Below are 27,539 nucleotides of genomic sequence, written 5' to 3' on the forward strand. Positions count from 1 at the left end.
AAAAATGTTAACTAAAATGAACACTTCCAAGTACATAGTAGGGGAGGAGAGGGTTGTTCATGAAACTGCAAGTCTCTGTTATGTACAGCTTGCTTTTCTTTTAAAATATAAAACTTGTTATTTTCAAAGACATTTGGTTTCTCAGTGGTTCTTTTTGGTTTTTTTTTCTGTACATTTGACAAATGTTTCAATGATTTCTGTCCCTCCCTTCCTCTCTCCCTTTTCTCCCTCTCTTTTTTCTCTTCCTTCCTTCCTCCCTTCCTTCCCTCCTTCCCTCCTTCCTTCCTTCTTCTCTCCCTCTCTCTGTCTCTGTCTCTCTCTTTCCAACAACTCAATCCCAAGCTCTTCTCTTCCTCCCCATCCCTACTCTCAAACTGAGGAAAAAGAAAAATGAAACCTTTGTAACATGAATACATAGTCAAGAAAAACAAATTCTCCCAGTGTGTATGTCCTTATCTGTGCCTTATTCTGCAACTCGAATTCGTTACCTGTCTGTCAGGATGACTTCATTGTAGGCCATCTGGAATATTGCATTAATCAGAGTTCTTAAGTCTTTTAAAGTTGTTTGTTTTTCTATGTTGTCATCATATAAATTGTTCTATTTACTTCACTTTGCATCAGTTCCTAATAAGTCTTTTCATGTTTCTCTGAAAGGCATCTCTTGTCATTTCTTATGGAAAAATAATATTTTATTACATTGATATAGCATAATTAGTTCAGCCATTCCCCAGCTGCTGGGTATTTCCTTAACTTCAGTTCTTTCCTCTAACAAAGAGAACTGCATAAATGTTTTTGTAAGCATGGGTCCATTTTCTATTTCTCTAATCTCTTTGGGGCATAGTGGTATTGCTTGGTCAAAGACGTAGTTGTACATTATTTTCTAGAATGGCCAACCCATTTCAAAGTTCTATCAAAAGTACGTTAATGTGCCTGTTTTGCCAAGGCCTCTGTAACAATTGTCATTTTCTGATGGAAGGGAGGGCAGTGGGAGGAGGGAGCAATTTAAAGTCAACACTCTTGGGGAGGGACAGGGTCAAAAGAGAGAGCAGAAGCAATGAGGGGCAGGATAGGATGGAGGGAATTATAGTTAGTCTTACACGACATGAATATTATGGAAGTCATTTGCAAAACTACACAGATATGGCCTATATTGAATTGCTTGCCTTCCAAAGGGAATGGGTGGGGAGGGAGGGATGAAGAGAAGTTGGAACTCAAGAGAAGATGGGGATAAGAGAGGGATGTTAGAAGGGAGGGCAGGTTGGTGACAGGGTACTTAGAATGCTCGGCGTTTTGGGGTGAGGGGAGGGGAGAAATGGGGAGAAAATTTGGAACCCAAAATTTTGTGGAAATGAATGCTGAAAACTTAATTAAATATAAATTGAAAAAAACAATTGTCATTTTCCTTTTTTGTCATCTTCGTTCATGTGATGAATCTGAGGTGGAACCTCTGAGTTTTTGAATTTGCATTTCTGTAATTATGAGTAATTTGCAGTATTGTTTCATATGATTGTTGACACTTTGTATTTCTTCCTTTGAAAACCGCCTCTTCATATCATTTGACCATTTATCTATTGGGAAATGGTTCTTGTTCTTAGAAATTTGAAACACTTCCTTAATATATTTTGGATATGAAATCTTTATCCTAGAAACTTTCTGCAAGGAATTTTTCCTCAGTAAACTACTTTCTTTTTAATTTTAATTGTACTGATTGTGCAAATGGTTATGCATTTTACATTTTAAAATTGTTCCTTTTATCTTCTCTGAACCCTCTATATCCCTTCTTTGCTCATGAACTCTTCCCCTGTTGATTGTTGCAAAAGGGACTTTTTCTTGTTCCTCTAATGTGCTTATGATGTGGTGTTTTTTTTAATATCTAAATATCTATTTGGAGCTTATTTTGAGAGATACTGCTCTATATCTGATTTCTAGCCAGATTGCTTTCCAAATTTCCCCCACAGTCCTTATCCCAGGAGTTGAGATCTTTGAATTTATCAAACACTATAGACCACTATGTGCATTTGCTTCTGTACGTTGTGTACCTAATCTGTTCTATTGATCAACCTTTGTATTTTTTAACCAGTCCCAGAATAGTTTTGATGATTACTGCTCTGTAGTATTCTTTGAGATCTGATACTAATAGGTTCCCCTTCCTTCCTGTTTTTTTTTTCCATTATGTTTCTCAAGATTCTTGACCTATTTTTTCCTCTAGATGAATTTTATTACTATTTTTCCTAATACAATGAAGTAACTTTTTGGAAATTTGATACTGTAGCAAAGTAACTTAGGCAATATTCTCTTTTTTATTATATTGACATGAGTTGTTAATATTTCTCAAATTCTTTAGATCTTTATTTGTATAAAGAGTGTTTTGTAGTTATCCATATAGTTACTGTGTGTCTTGGTAGATAGAATCCTAAATATTTTATACATTATGTAGTTATTTTGAATGTAATTGCTCTATCTTTTCCTGCTGAGTTTTGTTGGTAATATTAAAAAAAATACTGATGATTCTTGTGGATTTATTTTGTTTCAATTAGTTTTTTAGCTAACTCTTGCTTCTCTAGATAAAACATCATAGTTCCTCTTTCCCTAGGCTTATTCCTTTTATTTCTTTTTCTTGTATTGGTTTGGTCAGCATTTCTAGAACTTTATCAAATAACAGTGATAGTGGACATCCTTTCTTTACCTTAGATCTCAATAGAAAGCCCATTAGCCTTTCTCCATTACATTTTGGGAGCCATGATGTTGGTCCTTATGGTATGGAAAGCTTCATTTATTCTTATACTTTCTCATTTGTTTATTTTTTAATAACAAATGAATATTTATTGACATGATTATGTGCTTTTTATGATTTTTTTATTAATTGCATTTGTGGTTTTCTTTATATCCAACCAACCTTTGTAAATCACTCTGGTTATAGTGTATAATCTTTAAAATATCTTTTTTTGGACCAAAATATTTGCTAACATTTTTGTACCTTTGTAATTAGATATATTTCTTTGTAGTGGTTTTCTCTTAGCTTTGATTCTCCATCATTTAAGTATCAAGACTACATTTGTGTCATAAAAAATAATTTGGAAAAATTTCTTAATACTATTTTGCAAATACTTTATGTAATATTGGAATTAATTGCTCTTTGAATATCTTCTGTAATTCACTTGTAAATTCACTTGTTCCCTTTTTTCCCCCTTTGGGAGTTCGTATATTTCTTGTTTAATTTCTTCTTCTGATATTTGGCTGTTTAAACAATCTATTTCTTATTCTGTAAATATAAGTATATTTTTGGAAATATTCACCCATTTGATCTAAGTTATCAGTTTTGTTAATATAATTGGGCAAAAGAGTTTCTGATAGTTTCTTTTATTTTATATTCAATAGTTGTGAGTTCCCCCTTTTAATTTTTCATAAAATAATTTGGTTTAATTCTCTTTTAAAATAGACTAGTTAACCATTAACTTTTTAAAAAATCTAGCTCCTAGTTTCATTTGTCAGTTTATCAAATTGAGGTGGGCTTTGCTTTCAGTTTTGTCAATCTCTTCTTTGATTTTCAATATTTCTATTTTGGTGTTTAGTTTGGATTTTTTAATTTCTTGCTTTTCTTGTTTTTTTAGTTGCATTATATTGATAAATTCTTTTATTTTTCTACTGATGAATATATTTAGAGATATAAAATTTTCCATAAAGACCATTTTAGCTGTATCCAACATTTTGGTATGGTGTTTCATTGTTAGAATTTTCTTTGATTAAATTTCTATTGTTCATATGATTTGTTCTTTGGCTAACCTTTTCACAGCCTTTTCTAGAATTCAATCCCTACATTTTTATACTTAAGAAAATGCTATTATTAAAAAAAAAAACTTAAAAGTAGTAACAATTTTTTTCATTAGTACTAGGAAAGGGCATTTTTGTCACATATCTTCATAATAGAATAGGGATGTTATCACTTTTGGAAATGTTACACATAAATTTAATCTTTAAGATTAAATCCCCTTTTTCAGAGTCCCTTTATTGAATATAATTTTCATTTCGATGTGGTCAATAAAACATGTATTTGACATTCCTGGTTTTTTTTCATTTACTTGTAAGGTCTTTATGCCTCAGAACTTGGTCATCTTTTGAAAAGGTTCTATACTCAGCTGAGATAAATGTATACTTTCTTCTGTTCTTGGTTAGTAATCATAAGACATCATACAATAACTCCTTTAAAGTTCTATTTAGGTCCTTTCCTTTATTTTTTGTTTACCTTTTTGTTAGATTTGTCTAGGCCCCAAAGGGGTATATTGATGTCTCATATACATTTACTGTCAATTTCTTCTTGTAAGTCAATTAACTTTTCCCTTGCATTTTGAGATGCTTTGCCATTTGGTGCATATATATTAAATATTAATATTGGTTCATTATTTATGATGCCATTATTCATAAGGTAGTTTTCCTGCTTATCCCATTTTATTCTGCCCTATTACCTTGTCTGAAATCATATTATTCCTCTTACTTTTTGTAGTTCATGTTTACTCTCCTTCCTCTATTTCATGTTCCATTGTAACTGGATTGCTTGTTAATTTCCAATCTCAACTACTTTTGGAGTGGAATCTTTTCATGTTCCCAATTGTTGAAATTCTTGTCTTTTTTCAAGATATAGCTCAGCTAAAGCCTTCTTAGATCTCCCCAAATAGAAGTGATCTCTTCCTGTTTGAATCTCTCAGCCCACTCACTATGTTTGACCCTCTTCTTTATGCCTAGGTTGCATTATTACTACTTTACTGGATGCTTTTCCCCTCATGAACCCATAAAGTTCCTTGAGAGTAGAGAGTATCTTTTTTCATCATTATATCTCCAAAGGCTAACACAGTACATTATATATAGCAAGAGTTATTGCTGGTTGACTTAAATACTTACAGTGAATGGATCATACTTTTTCCAACTCAAGTTTTCAGTCCTGCCTACTCTTTTACCTCCCACCTTTGAAGGCCTTTTCTAGAATCCAACCCTCTCATTTTTATAGTTAAGAAAATATTATTATTAAAAAACTTAAAGTAGCAATAGATCATTTCCATCAATAGTAAAGAAGGAGATTTCTGCTATATATCCACATGATAAGTGGAAATTGAGTCATTTTTGGAAATGTCATGTTACACTACTGAGGCAAATCTATTCAAATCTTTATCCTTTCAGGAGTTTGATAATTAAAAAGAAAGGTTCTTAGTGAGGGATCAGTACCATGCCATCCTCATTTGAAGATAAATGCAGTTATTCATTGTAGGGGTAACTTTTTGCTGGGATATCCCTATGCTGGGCCATAGGAGGTATAGTCTGTGTTAGAAGAATAAAGTCAACTAGTCCCTTCAGGGATTTATAGAATCTCAGAGTTGGAAGGAACCTCAGTGCAGGCATCCCTTTAATGACATCCTGGACATTTAAACCTGTGATCTTAGTTTAATTTAATTTTATCACCAACTGAGATAGCTGACCCGAGACAGTGATCTTATTCCTACAGGACTCAAGTAGAAAATATATCCCTAGAATATGGATGAGACTGATGATGGAATTGTGAATTGCCTCAATCATTCTGTTAAGATGACTGAAATATCCTTACACTTTTTCTGCATATTTTAATCTTTATTTTAATCTGTACATTTGTGTGTGTGCACGCTCTCGTGTGTATGTGTGTGTACACATAAATAGTTATATTACCACTTTTTGAAGTAGTAAAGATCTGAAAACAAAGCCACTTGTTAATTGGGGAATGGATAAAATAAATGTAGTCTATGAATGTAGTATCAATGTGTGTAAGAAGGGGTAGGTTTTATGGAATTGGTACAAAATAAAGTCAGAAGAACCAGGAAAACAATATATTCAATGACAACAGCAATGGAAATGGAAAGGACAACAACCAAAGAAATACGTCCCATTACAATGACTAAGTTTAGCCCTGACGAAGAGATGAGATATGCACCTGTGAACTCGTTACAAAAAAAGTTCTTTGGGGGAAGAGCAGAGAGGGATTTTTGGAAATGAAAGTCATATAAAAAGAAAAGCTGTTGATTAATAAATGTGAGTGTAGGTTTTTTAAATTTTTAAAAAATTAAACCTTCAAATAAGCAGCATCAGGGCGCCCTGTGCTACTGGGTTTTGGGGGGTGGAGATGGGGTGAGGTAGGGAAGGGAGCATACCAGTTGATCATTATATAAACCTTCTCTTAATAAACGTTGCCTTTGCTTTTGCTCTAGATTCAGACAGTAATACATACATTTGGACTTTATAAATACTTAGTCATTTAGCCATTTAGTTTGAGCTGTGTGATGTTGGAGATGACAGAAATTTCTCCAGTGTCAAAATGGAAACCTGGGGGATGTGGTCTAATAAGATCCAGAATGATTGTACTTGAACTGAGGCTCTGTTGACCTTAACCATGGAAAGCTGCCAGCAATCCCTCCATCTTTTGCCTTATTTCAAGAGCCTGGGACCATTTTCACATGGCATTGTGTTCACCTCCCTGCAAAGGTCAGCTCTTGAATTTGTCTTGCTTTTAAGATGCCATAGTTACAGAGAGATTGAGTGACAGAGAGAAGAGTTGGATGACCCATTATAGCCGGGAGTCTAACTATTGAACAAAAGGTCTATTCTTTGGTCCTGGGGGTGGGAATGGACAGACTTTTTTTTCTTCTGGGGAGAAATACTGTTTTCTCCAGTAATGAAGAAGGCATCTCCAGCATCCAGAAAATTATACTAATGTAGTATTCATATATCTCTCCTCTTCCATATTCCGGCCCTTCTCCCATGCCCCACACTTGTACAGATGGAGACCCAAAGCTTTTGAGACGTAGTGTTACTTATGTTGCAGTAATGACAGTTTCCTGGCTGACTGGTCTCTCCACCCAGGAGTATGTTTCCCAGTAGAGAGGTAACCTAGTGGCATTCATCCAGGTGACAGTGATATTGGCATGCATTTGAACCCTCCCTTCTGTCCCCACCCACTCACACCTGCATTCCTCCTGGATGATCTCTGCCAATGAATCTAAGGAAGTGAAACCTCACCGCTGTTTCCATAGAGTCACTACACTCTGGGCATTGCCAGCTGTGGTGTCAGGGTAATCCACTGTGATTTACCACAGAAGGCTTTGGGTGTTTCCAATATTCATAGTTTATTAAAGTTTGAAAAGAGATCCTTGGTTGGTCTTCTTTCTCTTTCCTTCATGGGATTTCTTCTATTGTCTAAAAACCCCAGAAAGAGGCCAAGATTATCCTACTGCCCAACTATGAAATGCCTTAATCTAGCTTTTACTCCTATGTAAATGGCTGGACACAGGAGGGGGTCACTGGGGAGTCTTAAAAGGACAGGATCTTTGAGCCTCCTGTTTTCTTTTCTTAAACCTTCCCCTGGGAGCCTAATTCAAAGCCTTGCACACATACGTAGTAGGAGCAAAATAAATATCTTTTTAATAGACTTAAGTGAAGGAAATTTTCAGGCAAGCAATATCAGTTTGCATGGTTTCTCTTGAAATGACTCAGTATTACTTTGAATTTTACATGTTATATCCACCACCACCCCCCCACACCCCACTAGCATGTAAACTCCTTGAAGGCAGGGTGTGTTTCATTTTTATCTTTGTATCTCTAGTGTCTAGCATGTTTCTTTGTATAAAGTAGGCAATTGACACTATGGTACCAGTACAGTTTTAGCTTTAATAACTTCAGAAGTATAAATGCTACAGTCTTATTAAAAAAAATGGAAAGGTTGTTTATCAAAAATATTAAATATTGATATGTTTTTATTTAAACTCAACATAACCACTATCTTGTGTTATACGTTGCTGTAGATGATTTTTGTAAAAAGTTTAATCAGCTGCTATTCAGCGACTGAAAGGATTGCATTTATGATCCTGGGTTTCTCTGAACTGATACCTTCTCTCACTTCTTATGGCATTGTTAACATTCCATTGCTTTCATATGCCATAACTCATCCCCCACTCCCTTTTTTTAATTGATGAGGAACCTTGGAACGAGTGACTTGATCAAAGGCACACGTGTGGTAAGAAGTGGAGTTAGGATTGAAACCCAGGACCTTTGATTCCAGTTCTTTGTGTTCTTTCTACTGTATTATGCTAGAGGCATCAGGTGTTTTGGTTGTTTCATAATCCAGCCTTAAGGCTACCCTAGGAATGAATTTTGGATTGCAGCTATTTGCTTCCCAGGACTATTTCTGTTACTGGAATTTTTACTGTTGTCCAAAGAAGGATGGGTTAATGGAGCGAGGACCACAAAAATGACTCTCTGGAGCTCTTGCCCTTCTAAACACCTTCTCTTTGGCATCTTTAAATACCCTTCTTTATTCTGCTGAGCTAATACAGCAGATTAGTGGGTAACAATGAATAGATTGGGAATAGAAATGAGTAGGAAGGCTGGATATATATGCTTGGCCCTGCTACTGAAATTGCTACCATAGTTCCAACCCACTCTACCCTAAATAGTATGTTCTCCCGATGTAGAATCCTCCTTACCTCATTCCTGGATTATTGCAAAAGCCTGCTGGTTGACCTCCCTGCCTCAAATTCTCCCCACTCCAGGCCATCCTCCACTCAATTGCCAGGGTGATTTCCTGAAATCTGGCTCTGATGATACCACCTCCCCCTCCATCTCACCACCTTAGTAAAACCCAGTGCCTCCCTCTTTCCTCTGGGATCAACTATAAAGCATTCTGCTTGACATCTAAAGCCCTTCATAAGTTGGCTTCTTTCTTCCCTTCCAGTTATCTTAAATGTTATGTACCTCTAGTTTCTTGCATATAGTAGTCCATTTCCCAGCTTTATGCCTTTTCTCTTGCTGTCCTTCATTCTTTGAACACTATTTCTTGTCATCTCCATTTCCAGGCTTCCTTGGATTCCTCTGAGACTCAGCTCATTTTCCCGTATTGCTAGCACTTTTCCCTTTAAAATTACCTTCCATTTACATTGTATATATCTTATAAGTATATAGTTATTTCCTCCGATAGAAAGTGAGCTCTTTGAGGGCTGGGACATATCCGTAGAGCTTATCACAGTACCTGGCTCATAATAAGCATTTAATGACTGCTTGTTGACTGTCTGCCTGAGTGAGGGATTAACCACAGTGGAATGTCTTGGTTTTCCATATACAGACAGTTCTTGCTTTACATAAGTGCCGAACTCTACTTAAAGATTAGGTAATGCAAATTTGCTGAGGTCATAGGAAGAGAGAGAGGGAAGGAGGGAGGAAGAGAGCCCCATGCCTGTTGAGAGAGGAGACCCAGCAAGCATATAGTTCAAGTTCATTGGGGTCTAGGCACAGAGAAGTGAGTGTTCACAAGGTTGGATGGGTATAGTGGGAGCAAAGGTCTCTCTCCATGCACGAGGTTTCAAGTCAAATCCCTGTCTTACAGTAGTGGTCCTTCCCCACCTATTCTTCAGCTCTCACTTGCAGAGGTTTTGTTGTTGTTGTTGTTGTTGTTTTGGTGAGGGGTGAGGTAGGAGGTTACAGAGTGGGAAGCAGGAAGAGAGAGAGAACACAGGGTTGTACAGTAAAGTCAACAGGATTTTTTTGGCATGTGAATTCTTTCAGAATTCTTTCCACAAAGTTGAGCTTAGATAAAGTGAGAACTGTCTGTATAAAAATTGCTATAGCCTTCAAGTATATGAGACTAGGATAATCAATTTTTCCTCCTCCTTTAACTTCCCTTTTCTTACTACAAGGTACAGATTAGAGACTCAACTCTTTGGTTGTTGGGGTTCACTGCTTCCTTCTAACATAGTTTTCTGGTGTGAACGTCAGCTAATGTTAGTGTTGTTTTTGAGTCTTATGATAAAAGTGGCTATTCGGTCTTAACAGTAAAATTTCTTTTAATTCCTTAGTATAAGAACTTCTGACTGTTGGCATTTGAACTTTGGTCCTTTGTGGAATATAGAACTAGCTGAGATAGTCACAGCATGGGAATAGTTATCTCATCAATACTGATGTATCGGTTCATAAGACCTGAAAATTATACATTTTTATAAAAATGTAGTGAAAGGGAATTTTAGAGATCATTTAGTCCAGCTCCCATTTTAAAGATTAGAAAATAGAGTTCAGGCATGAGTATTACCCTATGTTTGAGAAATGTCTGCCTAGCATATTTACATGTTGAGAAATCTGCCTAAAGATTCAGGGATGGAGGAAGTCTTTGAAAATCCTCTCCAAGTTTATTCATGCTGTGTCAATGTGATGTCAGTGATGCTATGAGAACAAGTTTGGTGCCAAGGTGCCTATATCCTTTGTTGTCTCTCTTCTCCTGTCTGCCCCCTCCCTACTGGCCAGAATCTTGAAGCTTCAGGTAGTCATCTCCACCTGGGACATTAATGTTTTGCTTTCTTTTTCCAGACAATTATGGAGCAGTTCAACCCTAGCCTCAGGAACTTCATTTCCATGGGGAAGAACTACGAAAAAGCCCTGGCAGGTATGTCTGACTTCCCTGTCCCTCTGTTATGAAAGCTCTGGGAATGGATCTTTTGATGTTTCAACATAGCTCTTGATTGTCAGCAGGTAGACCTCAGTGTATCCCAGCTTCATTATTGACCATCAAAGGATATTCTTTATTCCTCAAACAAAATGCTGCAAAGAGGACGTTTGAATGAAGGTGCAGGTGTTATATTTTTGTGGCATGTGATCATCAAAACCTGCCACAAAATCTGTCACCTGAAGAGAGTATTGCTCTTAATGGTGTTATCCCCTGCAAATCTAGTGAAATGCAATAACACAGCATTGCTTTCCAAAAGGAAAAATTTTAAGCCATGTTAAATTTTTTTTTAAAAGTTTATATGGGGTTTTCTACTTACCAAGAAAATTTATGCAGATAAAGGATAAGAATCTCATTCAAGAATCCTGGAATCATGGGATATATAGATAGGTAGAAGGGATCTTGGCAGTTAAGCTTCCCCTACTCCTCATTTTGGAGAGGAGGGGTCTGCAGAGAACAAGCCACTTGATCAAGCCAGTTGTTGGCTTGGAAGCCTTTAGGCTTGGGATTTATACTTGCTAGTTATTTTGCTTTGTCACTTTCGGTTTCTACAAATTCATTGTAAATTCTATGGGAATTCATGTTGTAGAATAATTCTGCACTAATAGCAAGTGCTGGACTAATCCATGAGCCTCTGTAAGTCTTGAGAAAGATAAATTGACTGGACTCTCTATTAGCATTCTTCTGGACTGGGCTTTTGGAAGGTTGGGAAAAGAAGGGACAGCTTATGTAGCATGTATATTCTAACATTGTGGCAATAAGAGTGTGTAAGTTCAAACGTTGTTTTTGAAAACCGAGTAGCCACTGTCAGGATATAGCACCTGGACCTAGCCACCCACCCAAGGGTGCAAGGCAAGGGAGCAAGTGGCAAGGCCTGACCATGGCACAAAATTCCAGTCTAGGAAATGAGGCTGAAGACATGAATAAACAGAAGAAAACTGTCAATGTATGGAAGAAACAATATATTGTTTAAAATCCCAAGAGAAAACCACAAAAGAAGGAAATAACCTTACAATAATTGCAGGTAGAACTTCAGAAAAAAAGAACGGATTGTTCACAAAGGTTTCTAAGAATGGGTCAAATAAATGAAGGATAAGCTAAAACAAGAGATAAAGAATGAAATTAGAGCATTTAGAAAGAGAGTAAGCAGAAGGTGGAAAAATGTACAGAAGTAGTAGATACTCTGAAAAAGCAGAAAGGGTAAAACAGAGCTCAGTGATTCATTGAGATTAAAAGAAATATTAGAATAGATAAAGAACTGAAAAAACCTTAAGAATGTTTGTGGCTTGTACTAAAACAGGGGTGGGGATACAAAAACAACTAACTTAGAAAACAGGAAAAGGAGAGAAAATTCAAGAGTCTTTGAAGTCCTTGAAAACCATGATGAAACAAAAAACCTGGACATCATGTTTCAAGAAATCACAAACAAAAATTTTCAGAGCTCTTAGAGTCAGAAAGCAAAATAAAACCAGAAAGAATTCATGAATCAAAAACACAAATTGAGCATCCAGAAATGTTAGCTAAAATTCAGAGCTTCTGGTCCAAAGAGAAAATATTGTAGCCAACCAAGAAGAAAATTATCAAGTACCAACAAACCAGTTAAGAATACACAAGATTTTGCAGCAATTAGGATGAAGAAAAGGAAAGCTTGGAATAAGATATACCAGAAGGCAAAAGAAAAAGGCACATAATCAAGAATAGTAACTTGTAAAATTGAGGAGAAAAAAAATGTATCTTTAATAGAATAGATAACTTTCAAGCATTCCTGTTGAAAAAACCAGAGCTGGGTAAAATTTTTGAAACACAAACATAGAAGACAAGTAAAGACTAGAAATAGAAATACATTTGAGTAATTAGAAGTAATTAAATGATGGTCAAATGCTTGCATCCTAATAGGTGGTGAAGAACTCATTCTCCCTTCAAAACTCCACCTACTTCAAGTGTCAAAGATGGTGCAAAGAAAGACAACTGAAGGGATTGGATATGGTTTTGCTCTGCTTGCTTTAAGAGAGTAAAAAAACAGGAAATAAAAAGGAATATACTGTAGAAGAACTGAAGAAGAAGAGGGAGAAATTTACTATTGCACTTAATTGGGAGACCTCAGAAGAATATGCAAATATGGAGAATAGAAGTTAGGGGTACTGACATCTCACAAAACTCACTATTATGTGAATTAGGCAAAGAAAAGTTGAATACACATATCCCTCACCCCAAAAACACTTGGTATAGAACTGCATTAAAGTCAAAAGAAAAATAAATGGGAACAGAGAGAAAGAAGGAATTTAAAAGAGGTGGTGGTAGAGTTGAGGAGTAAATAATCACAAGAAATACAGACTTCAACTGTAGAAGTCAAATAAAGGGAGAACTAGTGATTTTAGTCAGTTGTTGGTGGGGTGAAAGGAAGAGCAAAGTAACAGAATTAGACCATTCTAATTATGGATCACTGATGTTTATCCATTTCCCTTTATTTCTTCACCTCTTTCTTTGTAAAGAGTGGGGTGGGAGCAAAGATAAGACACATTATTAAAGAGTATATAGTGAAATGAAAAATGCAACCTACAATTTTAACTATGAATAGGATGAACTTTTCCAAAAAATGGAAAAGGGTGGCAGAATGGGTTAGAAAGCAGGATCTAAAAATGATTATAAGTAACTGATCTGAAACACTCATTCATAGTTAAAAGTGAGGGATAATGTATATACTGTAGGTATAATGCATTAATCCTTAGACGAATCCAAAGGGACAGAGATGGCAATCATGATCTTGCACAAGGCAACAGTAAAAACATAGTTAAAAGATTGTTGAATTTTAGATTTAGAGCTGGTCCTAAGAGACTGTCGAACTCATCCCTCTCACATTACAGATGAGGAAAGTTAGTAACTTGTCCAGGATCACACAGTTAATAAGTGTCTTAGGCAAGATTTGAAACCTGGTCTTCTAAGTAAAGAAACTACATTGTGTTTAATGACACTACAGATAATGAAACAATATTTTTATTACATTTGTATTTGCAACAAGGATACAGTGGCACTTATAAAGATGTACCAAGCCTTCTGTTGCCTTGTTGTAAAAATTAATCTGGTCAGCAGATGATCAGGGTATGGCAATTTACATGGTTTTGGGTACACACCAATGTATGTCTGAGAGGCTTAGATTTTTTTGTGTCCATAGGTGACTAGGAAGCTGGAATCAGTCAGAGCCAGTGACAAAGTTTTGTCTCTTTTTAGGGCAAGCTAATTCCTGTCACAGTAGTGAAAGAGGAAGTGTTGGGGCCTACTTCATGTTGTGAGTGAAGGAAAAGATGCTGCATCAGGGAAATACTTGTAAATACTCATCCTGTCATAGGTCTAAATACAATTTTATAAAAATTAGATATAACAGACTTCAAGTGGTTATTGAAATGTAAGGTGAAATGTTGTATGGAAATTTTTCAGTTTTTAGTGATTCTTTTACCAATAGTGATGATATGCTAGAAAAAAGAACTTATAAATTAATGAAGAAAAATTAACCAAATCCTTTCCTGACTATAGCACAAGGATACTTTTAATCAGTAAGATGAATTTGAAGAAAGGATTCAGATTCCAATGATGACTCAATAATATAATCCCATAGAATAAGTAGGTGAAAATGAAATGAATGTTTTTTATCAAAGAAAGTGTCATAAATGAGACAACATACCAGTGCTTTTGGGATATATACAAAACAGTCCTTTATGGCAGATTTATATTGCTAAACTCATCAACAAAAGAGAAAAAGTAGATCAATGAACTGGGTGAAGTTTTCTAAAACAAAACAAAACAAAAAACCCCCAAACTAGAAAAGCAGTACATTTTTAAAAACCACAAATAAACACGAAAGAAATTTTGAAAATCAGGGAAGAGAAAATTGATGGTGAAATACTCACTGAGTTGGTAAATAAAACTAAGAGCTGGGTTTTGGAAAAGATTCATAAAATCATAACATATTACACATAAAATACATTACATAAAACCATATTACCAAAATTGAAAATGAAAATGACAAAAGATGAAGAAAAAATAAAGGAAATTATTAGAAACTATATCCTAAGAAAATAGATGAAATGGATAAATACTTAGAAAAACAGAATCTGGATACTTATGTTTAGTGAATTTTTTCTTCTGGGCAATATCCATCACCTAGTTTACCCCCAATTGCCTTGCCTTTTCTGGTTTCCTCAGTTTCTTCCTTGATCCAATGAGAAGATTGAACTATATGAACTCTGACATCCCAGCACTGGGCTTTTTATAAATTTCTTCTGTTTATCCCTCTGTGTCTTCAGACAGTGCAAATTGGTTAATTATCTCTCTGATTAAGAGCATAATCAGGAGGGTAAAATTGCCCAAAACTGAAATAAAACTTTTAAAATCTCAAATAAATGAGTTTTGAACTATTTTGTATTATGGCTTATTCCCTTCCATTAAGGAGTTATCATGAACATTCATATGTAGAATGGTAGAACTGAAGGGAATCTTATCTTTCTACTTAATGTATCAATGTTGTATGCAAATGACTGTATTTTGTCAGTTCCTGCTTAGAAAAAAAATATGCCTTGCAAAGTTAACATACCACTCATAATATACCACTCTTATCCTGGGTGAATAACTTAACTTTCTGTTCACCCAAGTGGCTTATTTGCTCACAGCTATAGTCAGTGTTCAAGCTGGCCACATTCCAAATAAGATGTCCTGACAAGAGGACACCATCTGGAATAGTGTAAAAGTGTGTTTAGTTCTGCCACATTATTACAGCTCAACAGTCTCTAGCTTTTTAAGGATACTTCTGTTCCCAGCAGACATATGACTTTTGAGGGTGCAATCCTTGATCCATTCCTTTCTTTCCCTTTGAAACATTCTATTTCTCTTTCTTCTTCTTTTCCTATCTATTGGTGCCTTCCCTGTTAGCTATAGACACGTTCAAGTCTTTGCTGATGTTTAGTTGTTTCAGTTGTGTCTTTCTTTTCATGACCACATTTGGGGTTTTCTTGGCAAAGATATTGGAGGGTTTTACCATTTCCTTCTCAACTCATTTTACAGATGAGGAAACTGAGACAGACAGTTAAGTGACTTGCCCAGGATCACATGGCTAGTAAGTGTCTGAGACCAGATTTGAACCCAGGAAGATGGGTCTTCCTGATTCCAGACCAGGCATTCTATTCACTGGTATAGCCCATTCTTAAAAAACTTTTCACTTGACCTATCCCCTTAGGTTACTATCCTAATAATATGTGTTCTCCCTGTTAGTATGTAGCAAGTGTTCTGTGGCCCTGCCCTTTCTGTGCCAGACAGGTTATACTTGCCATTCAGGGTTCTTTAGGGTATCCTGAAGGGCAAGATCCAGCTTTCCCTCTTTTATTATTGGCTTGAGCGTCCACCATCTGTGGGCTCCACATGGCCTGTGGCTGTGTGTTTTTGACACCTCTGTTTTAGACCTTTTGAACTTACATGGTTATGGATTCTATTTTCTTTACTGGCAGCTGAAATCTCACAAGAACATTGAGGCAAAGGGGTATTGACTAAAGCTGAACAGTTGTTTTGAATGACTTCACAACCAATTGAGGAATCTCCTTATCAGGTGGCTCTTTCACCAGAACCAATTACAGAATGTCTCTACATGTTCTGTAGTCTAGCTCTCAGAGGCACTTTCCTTGAATGTCATCACCATTGTGTTGGAAGCAGCTCCATGTGGAAAACCTATCTTCTCCCAAGTGTCTTCCATGTGGAGGATGCTTTCCCTAGCATCTTCCACTTGGAGATGCCTTGTTAAATTGTTATAGTCAACATATATACACATCTATATATATAAGTATATAGATATCTAGATATATGATTTTCTCCTGGGTTCTGTTTATTTTTACCTTGTATCAATTCACACAGATCTTCCCATGTTTCTCTGAATTCCTCATATGTAACATTTCTTGCCACAATAATATTCCATTCCATTCATACATACAATAGTTGCCTTTCCCCTCCTCTCCTAGCCATGAACTCCATTTACTTCTCAATTCTGCAATCTGACCTCTAACTCACAACTTAGGTTGGAAACTGTGTGTTGCAAGATTACCTGTGATCTCTTAACTGCTAAATCCAGTGGCAGCCTGCTCCAAGATATTATCTCTTCCTTAGGTTTCTATGACACTTGTCCTTCTTGGTTTTCCTTCTAAATGACTCTTCCTTCTCAGTCTCTCTTGCTTGATTGTCATAATGGTCTTCTCCCTTGGTGTTAGTGTCCCCTAGGACTTTATCCTGAGTCTTTTTCTTTTCATAGTCTCATTGATCTCATGTTTCTGTGGATTCAGTTATTATCTATTCATAGATTGCTCTCATATCTATATTACCAGATCATAGATTTACAGCTGAAAGGGACCTTAAAGGTCATCTAACCCAAACCCATCCTTTTACATTTGAAGTTAATGAGGCTCAGAGATGTTAACTGAGTTGCCTGTTGTCATATCTCATTCAGTAAATGTCTGCAACTTGTTTTGATTTCAGGTCTCTTTCATCTCATGATTGAAGAGTATAAAATTTGTTGAGTCAATTTGTAATTTTTACTAGAAAGATTTCTATTTGCTGACAGAGGCTAGAATGGTTCTGAAAGTGATGATCTACAAAGAATTGGTATGTCTGTTGAGCGGATGATTATTTAGTCTTCTCAGTTCCCTTTTCATAATGCACCTCCTCTCATTTTTTCCTTTACTTCCCTAATATTTCTTAGCTGTGACCTCAATGTTACTTATTCCTTCCCTGCAAAGGTCAATGTTTGAAGACTGTATGGGACCTTATGCAGTTGAAGGAGTGGAGTTGCTCAGTACACCCCTGATAACTGATTTTTCCCTAGTCCAGATGATAAATACCACAGAATTTAAGAGGAAATTAAGAGAGACAGTGAATATAAAAATGTAAAAAAGTGCTTTTACTTTGTTATATCTTGTGTGAAGAATTTCTGTAACAAAATTGTTTGTAATTAGAAGACATGTAACTATTTTATGGCCAAGAACTGAGCACACTTCTGATGGCTCTGTAAAAATCCAGAGACTCTCTAAAGAATTAGGTTCAGTCAGGAGATGGTTCTGAGGAGTGTAACCTGGCAGAATAGAAGAGAGCCAACTATGGAAAAAGAACCCAGACCTGAAGAGACATAGGGAGGAGAGAGGAAGAGGAGTTATTTTTTTTTCCTTCCCTCTTTGGCTGTGACTTGCAGTGGAGTTGCCCAGTAGCAGCTATCACATCCAACAGGGAATGAGGTAAGGAATGAATTGAGGGCCAAGGCAGAAAAAGAGGATCCATAGAGTGTGACCTGGCAGTAGAGAAGGGAGCTAGCTCTGGTTGTTGGAAGTTGAACTGTGGAGAGTAACAGGTTCAGGGCATCCAGCTGAGTGATCTGCCATATGATAGATGCTATGCCCAGGGGGATAATTAGCAAAGAACACTATAAGAAGGGAATGGTCATTAAAGTCCTGCAGTGCTGAAAGTCTGAGGTGTCTGGACCTTTCTACCTCAGTGTATTCTATATATATACCCACTCTTTCCACTGACCATATGTGTGGAATGAGAGAGAACCTGCAATCCAGGTTCATGGAGGGAACATTTTTATTACAATTGTTCTTACAGTGCCTGCTCAGTAAATACCTTTGCTTGTAAGTATACTGGTAGGGAATATGATATAGTTTAGGGAGAGCTAACCCATGGAGAACCTTGAACCTCAGAGAATGGCCTGGAACCAGCCTGTGAATGAATTGGGAGGATGGTAACCCAGAGGGGGAGCTCCACTTACAAAGCAAATGTAGCAGCCTTGGGCAGCTAGGTGGCACAGTGAATAAAATACCAGGCTTGAGTTGGGAAGACTCATCTTATTGAGTTCAAGTCTGGCCTCAGACACTTACTGCCACCTATGTTACCCTGGTGAGATTACTTAACTCTGTTTGCCTCAGTTTTCTCATTTGTGAAGTGAGCTAGAGAGGAAAATGGCAAGTCATCCCAGTATCTTTGCCAAGAAAAACCCAAATGTGGTCACAAAGAGTCGGACATGACTGAAGCTACTGAACAACACAAAGAGCAGTCTTGTTCAGGTTTTTAGCATGGATTAAAACCACCTCTTTCTGAATTCATGGTAGCAGATGGAACAAGGCTTGGGCTTCTTGTCAGTCTTTTAAAAGCCATGTGAAATGTTACCTCCCCTGAATTTCTTCATCTGTAAAAACAACAGGGTTGGACTAGATGGTCTCTAAGATCTTTTCCAATTTTAAGTCCTATGAAGCCTTTCTTGATCCTTAATGTGATGACATTCCTTCTTTTCTCTTGCCCCCCCCCCAACTTCACCATGAACGTCACAGAAAACTTTATACCTCTTTAATGCTCTTCTTAATATGTTATTTTGTATTATAGTTATCAGTTCCAGCCCTCATATCTACTTCAACTACACTGTCTCAGTAAAACCAAAACATAGCTGATAAGTTAGTTGTGTTTTTCTTCCATTTGTCTTAAGAAGCTCACTTTATTCAGGAAACAGCAACCCCCATGATGACGAGGCAGCAATCTTGTGCTACAGAACAAATTGTTTGCACTTAATTGAAAACTATAAAAATAAAATTTGATAGAATACCCAGTTATAAGGACCCTCACTGGGTTCTATGTAAAATAGCATTAAAAACATAATTATCCTGGGTCTGCAATCTCACCATGCTCCTGATCTTTCAGCCATTGAATTCCCTTCTCTTTGTTTTCACCATTCCTTGTTAGTCAGGAGTCTGGGGAAGTGGGGCTTTCTTTTTAGGTTTAGCGAGGTTTAAAAGCAAACTTGAAAATTTTGGAAAGATAATTTGATTGAGAAAGTTAGGATTTACACTCAGATTTTAATCATGGATCATAGATTTGCGGTAGGAAGGGGTCTTAGACACCATCTTGCCAGTCCCCTTCATTTTACCATCACGGAAGGGCAAAATGATTGCCCAAGTCTAATCAACCAATATCAATACTTCAGTTGATTGGAATGATTTTCAGTAGAATATTAACATACCACTTGTTAGACCAGAATCTGTTATTTAAAGCATTAGAGTTTAAATATATTGGCTAGTGGCTATGTTAATATGATTAGGCATTGTTAAGTGCCAGTTACACATTTAATGTACTTGGGGGAGAGGCATAACTTTTTTTTTGAAGGCCAGAAAGAAGAAAAAGTGAGAAATGATTCAATATGGTATAGGAAGTAATATACCTCTAAGAAGGTACCTGGATTCCCATGGACTTCTTGCTCAGTTGCTGTGTTCCTGACCTTCTGAAGAACACTTGAAATAAACTTTCTCTGCCTTCCCCTACCCATAACACACAATAGGAACAGCATTCATGAATTCATTTGAATAGTTCTGGGCCTGGACCATGTCCTCAGAATGAAAGGAAGCCTAATGTTTGGAATGACATTACTACGTGTTGTTGGAATGTCGAGATCAATGTTGAACTGAAACTGGAAATCAAGTGTTGAATACTTCTGTATACAAAGGAAACACAAATGGGACATGGTACAGGATGAGTTTAATGGTGACTGGGTGGTTGCCAAAAGTTATGACCTGAGTTTTGTGTTGCTTTTTTTTTTTTTTCAAGGAAATGACCAACTTTCGTTTTGTTTTCTCTTAGGTGTGACATTTGCTGCCAAAGGCTATTTTGATGCCCTGGTAAAAATGGGGGAGTTGGCCAGTGAAAGTCAAGGCTCAAAAGAACTTGGTAAGATATGCAACTGTAGAGAGAAAAGAACAATTTGGGAGCTTTTGGAATATCCAGAAGGTGGGAGCGGGGATGGAAAGTGAAGTTCTGGAACATACTTTTATTGGTTTCATATCTCAGGTTTGGTCCACTTTTGAACAAAAATCAAGGGAGAATCCCATGCCAGAATTTAAGCTTTTAAAATAAGCCAGCATTTTTGTGGCTCTTCTAAAATCCGTGCATGGACTGTGCTATTGCTGTTGGGGTGACCCTTTCACCTTGCTCATAAGATACAGTGTTGTCATCATTAACTTAATAATGCGCAAGCAAGAAGGGAGAACTCCCGGAAGCTGTCTCAGTGGCTGTGGTTGAATGTGACAGAGGTGGGGAGATGGGTCTTTTGCCAAATGACAATTTAACAGTTGGCAGGGAAATCAGATTGACTTTTTCCCCCCCGAAGTCTTAAATAGCATGTGTCCCCCCAGGCTATTTGGTAGTCTAGCAACAAACTTGTGTTCATTAAATTAAGGAAATTTAGGACTTTGGGTCAAACCATTTAATAAGAAAATTTTGGCTTTTACTAGTGAGGACATTTAGTGTTAAAAGAGTTGCTGATCCTTGCATTAAGTGCTATAGAAACTAGGTCCCTGCCTTCTGGGAGCTTCTACTCCTTTCAAGCAATAGTTGCCACAATAAAATTATAGTGCAAGCAAGCTGCAGTTTCTTGGAGTCAGTTATAAAGGCAGGTGACCTGTAATGACTTGATCCTTTTGAAAGAAATAAGGCAAGTTGGCTTAATTAACTAGACTTACCAGTTTATGTTTATACAGGTGTTTGAATATCAGCTCTGGGCCATGACTGTTAATTTTTACCTAGGGAGGAATACTTTTATCTCAAGATTTACTGTTAAATTCACACATGTGGGCATGTTGAATCTATATCCCAACCTTTTATCCATTCAGTGCTTCAATAAGTTGTCATTAGTCATTCTAAGAGCAGCAAAAATACAGCACAGAATGTTAGAACTGGAAGGGATTTTAAAAGCTTCTGCTTTTATGTGCATGAGGAAACAGACTAAGGCCCAGAGAGGTTAATAACAATTGTTGACTTTATATAATGCTTTACATTATTCCAGCATCACTGCAGTACTATGAGCTCTAGGAATTGTTACCCCTGTTTAGTTCATACAGTTTTAGCCAGTGGTCACATTGGAGTTAGAGTCAAGGTCTCAATTTCCCTTCCTACACCACAGGCATACCTCAGAGATGCTGTGGGCTTGGTTCCAGACCACTGCAATTAAATGAATATTACAATAAAGCAAATCATGAAATTTTTGGTTTTCCAGTGCATATGAAAATTATGTTTACACTGGACTGTAGTCTACTAAGTATGCAATAATTATATATCTAAAAAATATACTTGCCTTAATTTAAAAATGCTTTATTGCTAAAAAAAAAAAAAAAAAGACAAAACTAACCATCATCTGAACCTTCACCAAATTATAATCTTTTGACTAGTAGAGGGTCTTGCCTCACCATTGATGGCTGCTCAGGGTTTGGTTGTTGAAGGGTTGAATGTGACAATTTCTTAAAATAAGACAGGTCTTGTAGGGTTATTAATTGGTCTAATTTCAATATTGTTGTATCTCAGGGAATTAGGAAGGCCTGAGGAGAGAGAGAAAGGCAGGGAACACTAGTTAGTGAAGTGGTCTGAACACACAACATTTATCTATTAAATGTGCTGTTTTATATGGGTATAGTTCATGGTGCCCCCAAATCACAGATCACCATAATAATGAAAAAGTTTGAAATACTGTGAGAATTACTAAAGTGAGAAGAGAGACACTTAAGTGAGTGCATGCTGTTGGAGAAATGGTGCCAGTAGACTTGCTTGATGCGGGGTCGCCACAAACCTTCAATTTGTTTAAAAAAAGAGCAATATCTGGCGAAGCACAATAATAATAAACAACTATAATATGCAATAATCACGATAAAATGAGGTGTTCCCTCCTTTGTGTGAGGTAGAACTTCCTTCTGTTTATGTGCTTTTTAGAAGACTTTTTTTCAACCCATTGAGGGTTGAAGAGGTTTGGAGAAAGTGACTCTTCTTCCATCTTGCTGGTCATAAGACTTATAAGTTCTTCCCAGGTCTCAGTGGTGGTTTGCCAAATATATCCTCAGAATAATTTTTATGACACAACTGAGAGAGAGGTGCTTATGCAGGGAAGACTTGAAATGGCTTGTAAAAGGAGAGAATTGCACTATGACATCAGGCAGGCCCTTGAGAATCCTGGAAAAGGACTCTGATTTCCGGGGGGGTTTTAAGGAGTCTCCCTGTTTCCTGCTTTTGCTTATTGACTTGACTTAACTTATCTGAATATGTTTTGAGATGTTTAGATGCTGATGAAGGTCACAATTCTTAGTTATTTAACTCATTCATTATAAACAGCTCTGATAGAATGAACAGGTTTTAGGCTACAGTTTCAGATGCTCAGCCTGGAAGCACTTCCATTTCCTAAGTTAACTTCCAGTGGTTCACTTGGTCTGCTGGGTGTTGTCTCAAGAAAACCAGAACTCTCAGCCCAATTTTCCACTGACTTGTAGGTAAATGAGATTGTGTGTGTGTGTGTGTGTGTGTGTGTGTGTGTGTGTGTGTGTGTTTCTGCTTCCTTCACTATGAAAAAGGAATTTTTCTTGACATTACTCCTAATTTGTTGGTCACTAAGTACACATCATATGCACCATGTAATCTTCTAGACAGGCAGAGAATGGCAATGCCTAAATGAAAGATGGGGGTCCACAGTGATACCAAAGTTGGAACATGTGTTAATTACATTGGCATCATAGAATTTAGATCAGGAAGGAACTCTGGACAGCGTTTAGTTCTGCACCTTCGCTTTACTGACTAGGAAGCTAATGAAATGTCTAAGATCATGTAGGTAATAAGTGATAGTCATGATTTGAACTCCGATCCTCTTACTCTAAATTTAGTATCCTTTCTACCACATCATGCTCTTTCTTCCTGCCTGAGTACTCTCCATTGTTGGTGAAGCCAGGATGGGTCAGGATAGATTTTCCAGAATTAACTTATTAGTTGAGTCTCTGACTTAGCTAAGGAGTTGGTTTACTCTTGGCTTGGAGTCAGTGTCAATTTCAGATAACTAAGGTAATACCAAAGACCATGATGCTTACACTTCTGAGGTTCTCTGTGCTTTCTTTGCTGGTGTACTTACTGTTTTCTTGTCTCTAACTTGACTTATATTTCTGGTTTTGAGTAACTCAGTCATGTGGGTGTTTTTTTGCTTATGCTTTTTAGGACAGTTCTGGAATCAGGGTGGTGGTGGTGGTTAGGGGGCATTTTTTAGTTTGCTGGTATTGACCCAAGTGATATTTCAAGGCATTCTGTCATGTGGTCTCAACATTGTTGCAGTGTTTGCATGATACTCCCATAATGGCTTCCAAGAAGCTGTTATATTACTCTGTAAATCTGCAGTCTTACAGTAAGAACTCGATTATGTAAAGGCATGGTAGGAGTATTATCACTGCTAAGGGAACTGTCAGCTCACATGTATGTTCTCTTTTCCTTTCTCCCATTTTTGGAAATAGAGCTAAGAGAAGTACATTTTTGGTTTTGGGGGAGTGCTGAGGTTCCAGCCTTTATTTGGAGACTTCTTATCCTTATCAGGCTTAATTCTTGGAACTGAATAAGATATGTTTTGGATGCTTTAATATATGGTAATGTATGATTAACCTTCTCTTCTCCCAAAGATGCAGGAGGTTCTCTGTGTCCTGCCTTCTGCCACTTACTGGGTAAGATACAAACTTTACCTGGGTATTTGCATTAGTTTATAATCACTCCATCCAGATACTCCATCCAGATTAGACTAATGGTTGTTCTCTGATCTGGTCCTTCCATCTCTAGTCTTTAAGCATTGGTACACCTTGTATCCTGTCCTTGGAACAGTGTCCCTCCCATGTACTAGTCTGCTAAAATTGTTCCTTTCCCTAAAAGTCCATTTCAGGTGCCATCATGTGCCAAACTTTATGGAGTACCATGAAGTTTACCTGAAACTTTCCTCTCAGTTAGAAATAATTCATTTTTCTGTAAATCGCTCAAGACTCTCTGATCTCTTATAAACTTAAAATCATAATTTCTGTTATGTTTATTTGGATATACTATTCATTACTGGGACATCACTCTTGTTAGATTGTAAACTCCTTGAGGATGGGCATGTGTCTGATTTGACCTTCTTTGTATCACCTACACTTCTCCCAATTCCCTCAGTCCTCCATCTCCCTCCAATGACTTCAAGTCAATTGGAGCTTAATAAATCTCTGTTGAAGGAGCTGAAGACAAGTGGTTTCTCTGGTGATTAGTCATTGAAGACATATCCCTGAGGTGTAAAGTTGCTTAAGTTATGGCAAACTGGATGCTTCAGGTAGACTTTTTTCTTTTTACTTCCTGGGATATAGCACTAAGATGACTGTACTCTCATCTTCTTCTTTAAGAAGCAGACAGATAGGAGCTGAACTTTAGCTGAAGTATTTCTGTGTCATCTAAAGGGAAAACAGTTTTATTGGAGGGCCTCTTTGGTCCTAGTGGGATTGCTCTTACTCTAATAGTTTATCTGGATTTCTTAGATACATCTGTCCTGGGTTCTGTGCAATGGTAAAACCTCTGACCTGGGTTATTTCATTTCTGTTTCTGCCATACATGTAATGACTTGCTAAGAAAAATCAAGTTTTTTTGGCCACCCTCTGTGGGAGTTTATAGGGTGAAATTGTACCCTGTCAAGATCTGCTACTTAACTGGTATTATGAATGAGCAGGAAAGATGCCTCCAGCTGCTCATATGCTGCCTGGTCTTTATGATGGGACCTTCTTCCTGCAGATTTTGCCCTGGGAAATACCCTTAGCATCAGGTTTGTATCTAGGTTTCAGATGTGTGCTTTTCAGTGGTGGTCCTGCCTGGTTATTTTTACAAGATTGTGTTGAAGTCCATCTGGCAAGTTCCCTTTCTTTCACTTTCCTTAGTATCATGATTATTCTCCCCCGGAGGTTAAATTTCCCATCCACTCTTCCTCACTGCTCTCATTCATTATTTACAATGAAACTTACTCCTTTCCAGATAACTTGAATTTTATTTATTATGTGTGACAGGTTAGGACCTTAGCTGGCTAGCTTTTCCTCCCATAGGCTTGGTGAGCAGCTCCAGCAACGATTATGGGAAATTTTCCTCTGTGCTGTGCTCCAGTTGCTAAAACTCTTTCTGTCCTGAGGGATTGGAGAGGAAATTTATCCCAAATCTCGTTCCCCAACTATTTTTGGAAGTCTCTGAAAGTAAAGAAAGTTATTGTAGATATAAAGTCGATGTTTACCTGTGCAATCATCTGTGACATCCTCAAGGTTCAGTTCCTCCAAGCCTGGAAAAAATAGTAGTTCCTTGCTTGTCCGTAAGGAACTCCTTGTAGGGCTCTATGAAAATGTTAACAGACAAGCAACAGGCCTAATATTTAACCAGGCATTTATTCCATTTACTTAATTCTTACTTGGCTTGAAGGTTGAACCACAAAAATGAGGACACCAATTCCTCCCCCTTGCCGTTTTTAAGAGAGAGACAGACAGACAGCCAAACAGACAGACATACACACAGAATGTGTGTTATATAGTAGAAACAGGTTGTTTCAAACCTCCCTCTGATATTTGCTAGTTGTGTGACCTTAAAACTTTCTGATGGTCCTCAGTGAGCTGTTGTGAGGATTAAATTGAAATATATGCATGACGGCCATTGGCATTTTGTAGAACAAGGCTTTCTTAGAAACTGTCTCCTTTCCACGCATATTTTGTGTAAGTACATGAAGGTTCACAGAGCCTTTTTCATAGATTATCTCATTTGAATGAAACAACAATCCTGTGAATTAGGTCTTACAGAGATTATTCCCGTTTCACAAGTGGAGAACCTTTGTCTTGGGTTCAGTGATATGGTCCCACATTTAATGAGTATCAGAGATGGAGTTCCAACAAAAGTATCTTCCTAACTCCAGTTCTGTCTCTATCTACAATCCCATTCTTTCTCCCCAGTATTATTAATACATAAGATTAACTCTCCCTAGTCTCTACAATGTTCCAAAACTGGAAGAGGCATCTGGCATTGACGAATTGCATTCTATTGTTTTACACTCTTTTTTTCCTTCTTTCCTTTATTCTCCCCTTTTCTTTTTCTCCCTCACATGACTTCCATCAGTGGAAGCTACAAGAATTTTTTTGGTTTTCGCTTAGCTTCACTTGTGGCATTCAGGGTTAAAAAGTTGGTTGATCTCATTGGAAATGTACCAAGAGTATTACATACCATTAAAATCTCCAAGCCGCATGAGAATCGAGTCATATGACCAGAGCTTCCATTCATGCCATTGAAGGAGAAGTGACTTAAGTAGGATCAGACCACTTCCTTTCTTTGGCTGTGTGGGTCTGACACTTCCTGGAATGCAGGGTGATTCCCATTTTCAAATATGGCTTTAGAATTTCCTATTTGAATGTGCCTCAACCTTCTCCCATTATCCCATGGTGGTAAAAGTTCAAGGAAACAGACTTTAGATCCACCCATCCTTAGAAGCTTAGCAGTAGCATGGTCACAATTGTCCAATTTAAACAAGCAAGTGAAGTGACTGCCTTTTTGGCTATTTTCCCCATTTTTTTTGAAAACTGATTCCTAGAACTGTTTTCATGTTTTGACAGGGCAAAATCTGGAATGATGCTGGGACCACTGGAGAATGGCCTCATTTGGATCTACCTGGGCCTCAGATAAAGTTCCTTCTCTCCCAAATTACTTTTATGCACTTCATAAACTTTTCTGGGGCCCCATTCAGAGAAAATGGAGCTTTATATGGACTTCTGACAGATAAACATTTCTTTCTTGATTTGTTTATTCATGTCTTCTAGGAAAATTCAGACTTTGTGGAGCTCCTAGTGATAATGAGTGTATTTAAAGTACACTAGACTCTTGATCCTTCATTCCCCCTCCTTTGTTAAGGAGTTCAGCACTTGTCTCATATTCTTCCTCTCCTCAAATGAGATCATATTTGTAAAGCACCTAGCATAATGCCTGACATTTAGTAAGCGCTTAATAAATGTTAATTCCTTTCCCCTCTTTTCCTCCCCAGCTCCTCTCTTTATATTAGTGAACTTTGATACTCCTATAAAATCCCTCAACCTTCCACTTCCTCCGCCTCTTTAAATCTTGTGATCCACCTTTTACCTTATGTCAGAGCCACACTTAGAAATGATCATTCATTAGACTTTAACATTACTCATGAGCGTTCCAC

The 27,539-nt window shown here is 37.2% G+C and overlaps 1 protein-coding gene across 5 annotated transcripts in view; it reads left to right on the forward strand.

The window, feature by feature from the left end:
• The window catches only part of BAIAP2 (BAR/IMD domain containing adaptor protein 2), a 170,734-nt gene that overhangs the window by 26,194 nt on the left and 117,001 nt on the right, over positions 1 to 27,539 (forward strand). For all 5 annotated transcript variants that reach the window (XM_072645276.1, XM_072645274.1, XM_072645275.1 and 2 more), the window contains exons 2-3: positions 10,369 to 10,444; positions 20,153 to 20,239. In XM_072645276.1, coding sequence (XP_072501377.1) covers positions 10,369 to 10,444; positions 20,153 to 20,239 — 163 coding nt within the window. The remainder of the gene's footprint in view (positions 1 to 10,368; positions 10,445 to 20,152; positions 20,240 to 27,539) is intronic.

Source organism: Notamacropus eugenii, chromosome 2, assembly GCF_028372415.1.
Source record: "Notamacropus eugenii isolate mMacEug1 chromosome 2, mMacEug1.pri_v2, whole genome shotgun sequence".
NCBI classification, from domain to species: domain Eukaryota; kingdom Metazoa; phylum Chordata; class Mammalia; order Diprotodontia; family Macropodidae; genus Notamacropus; species Notamacropus eugenii.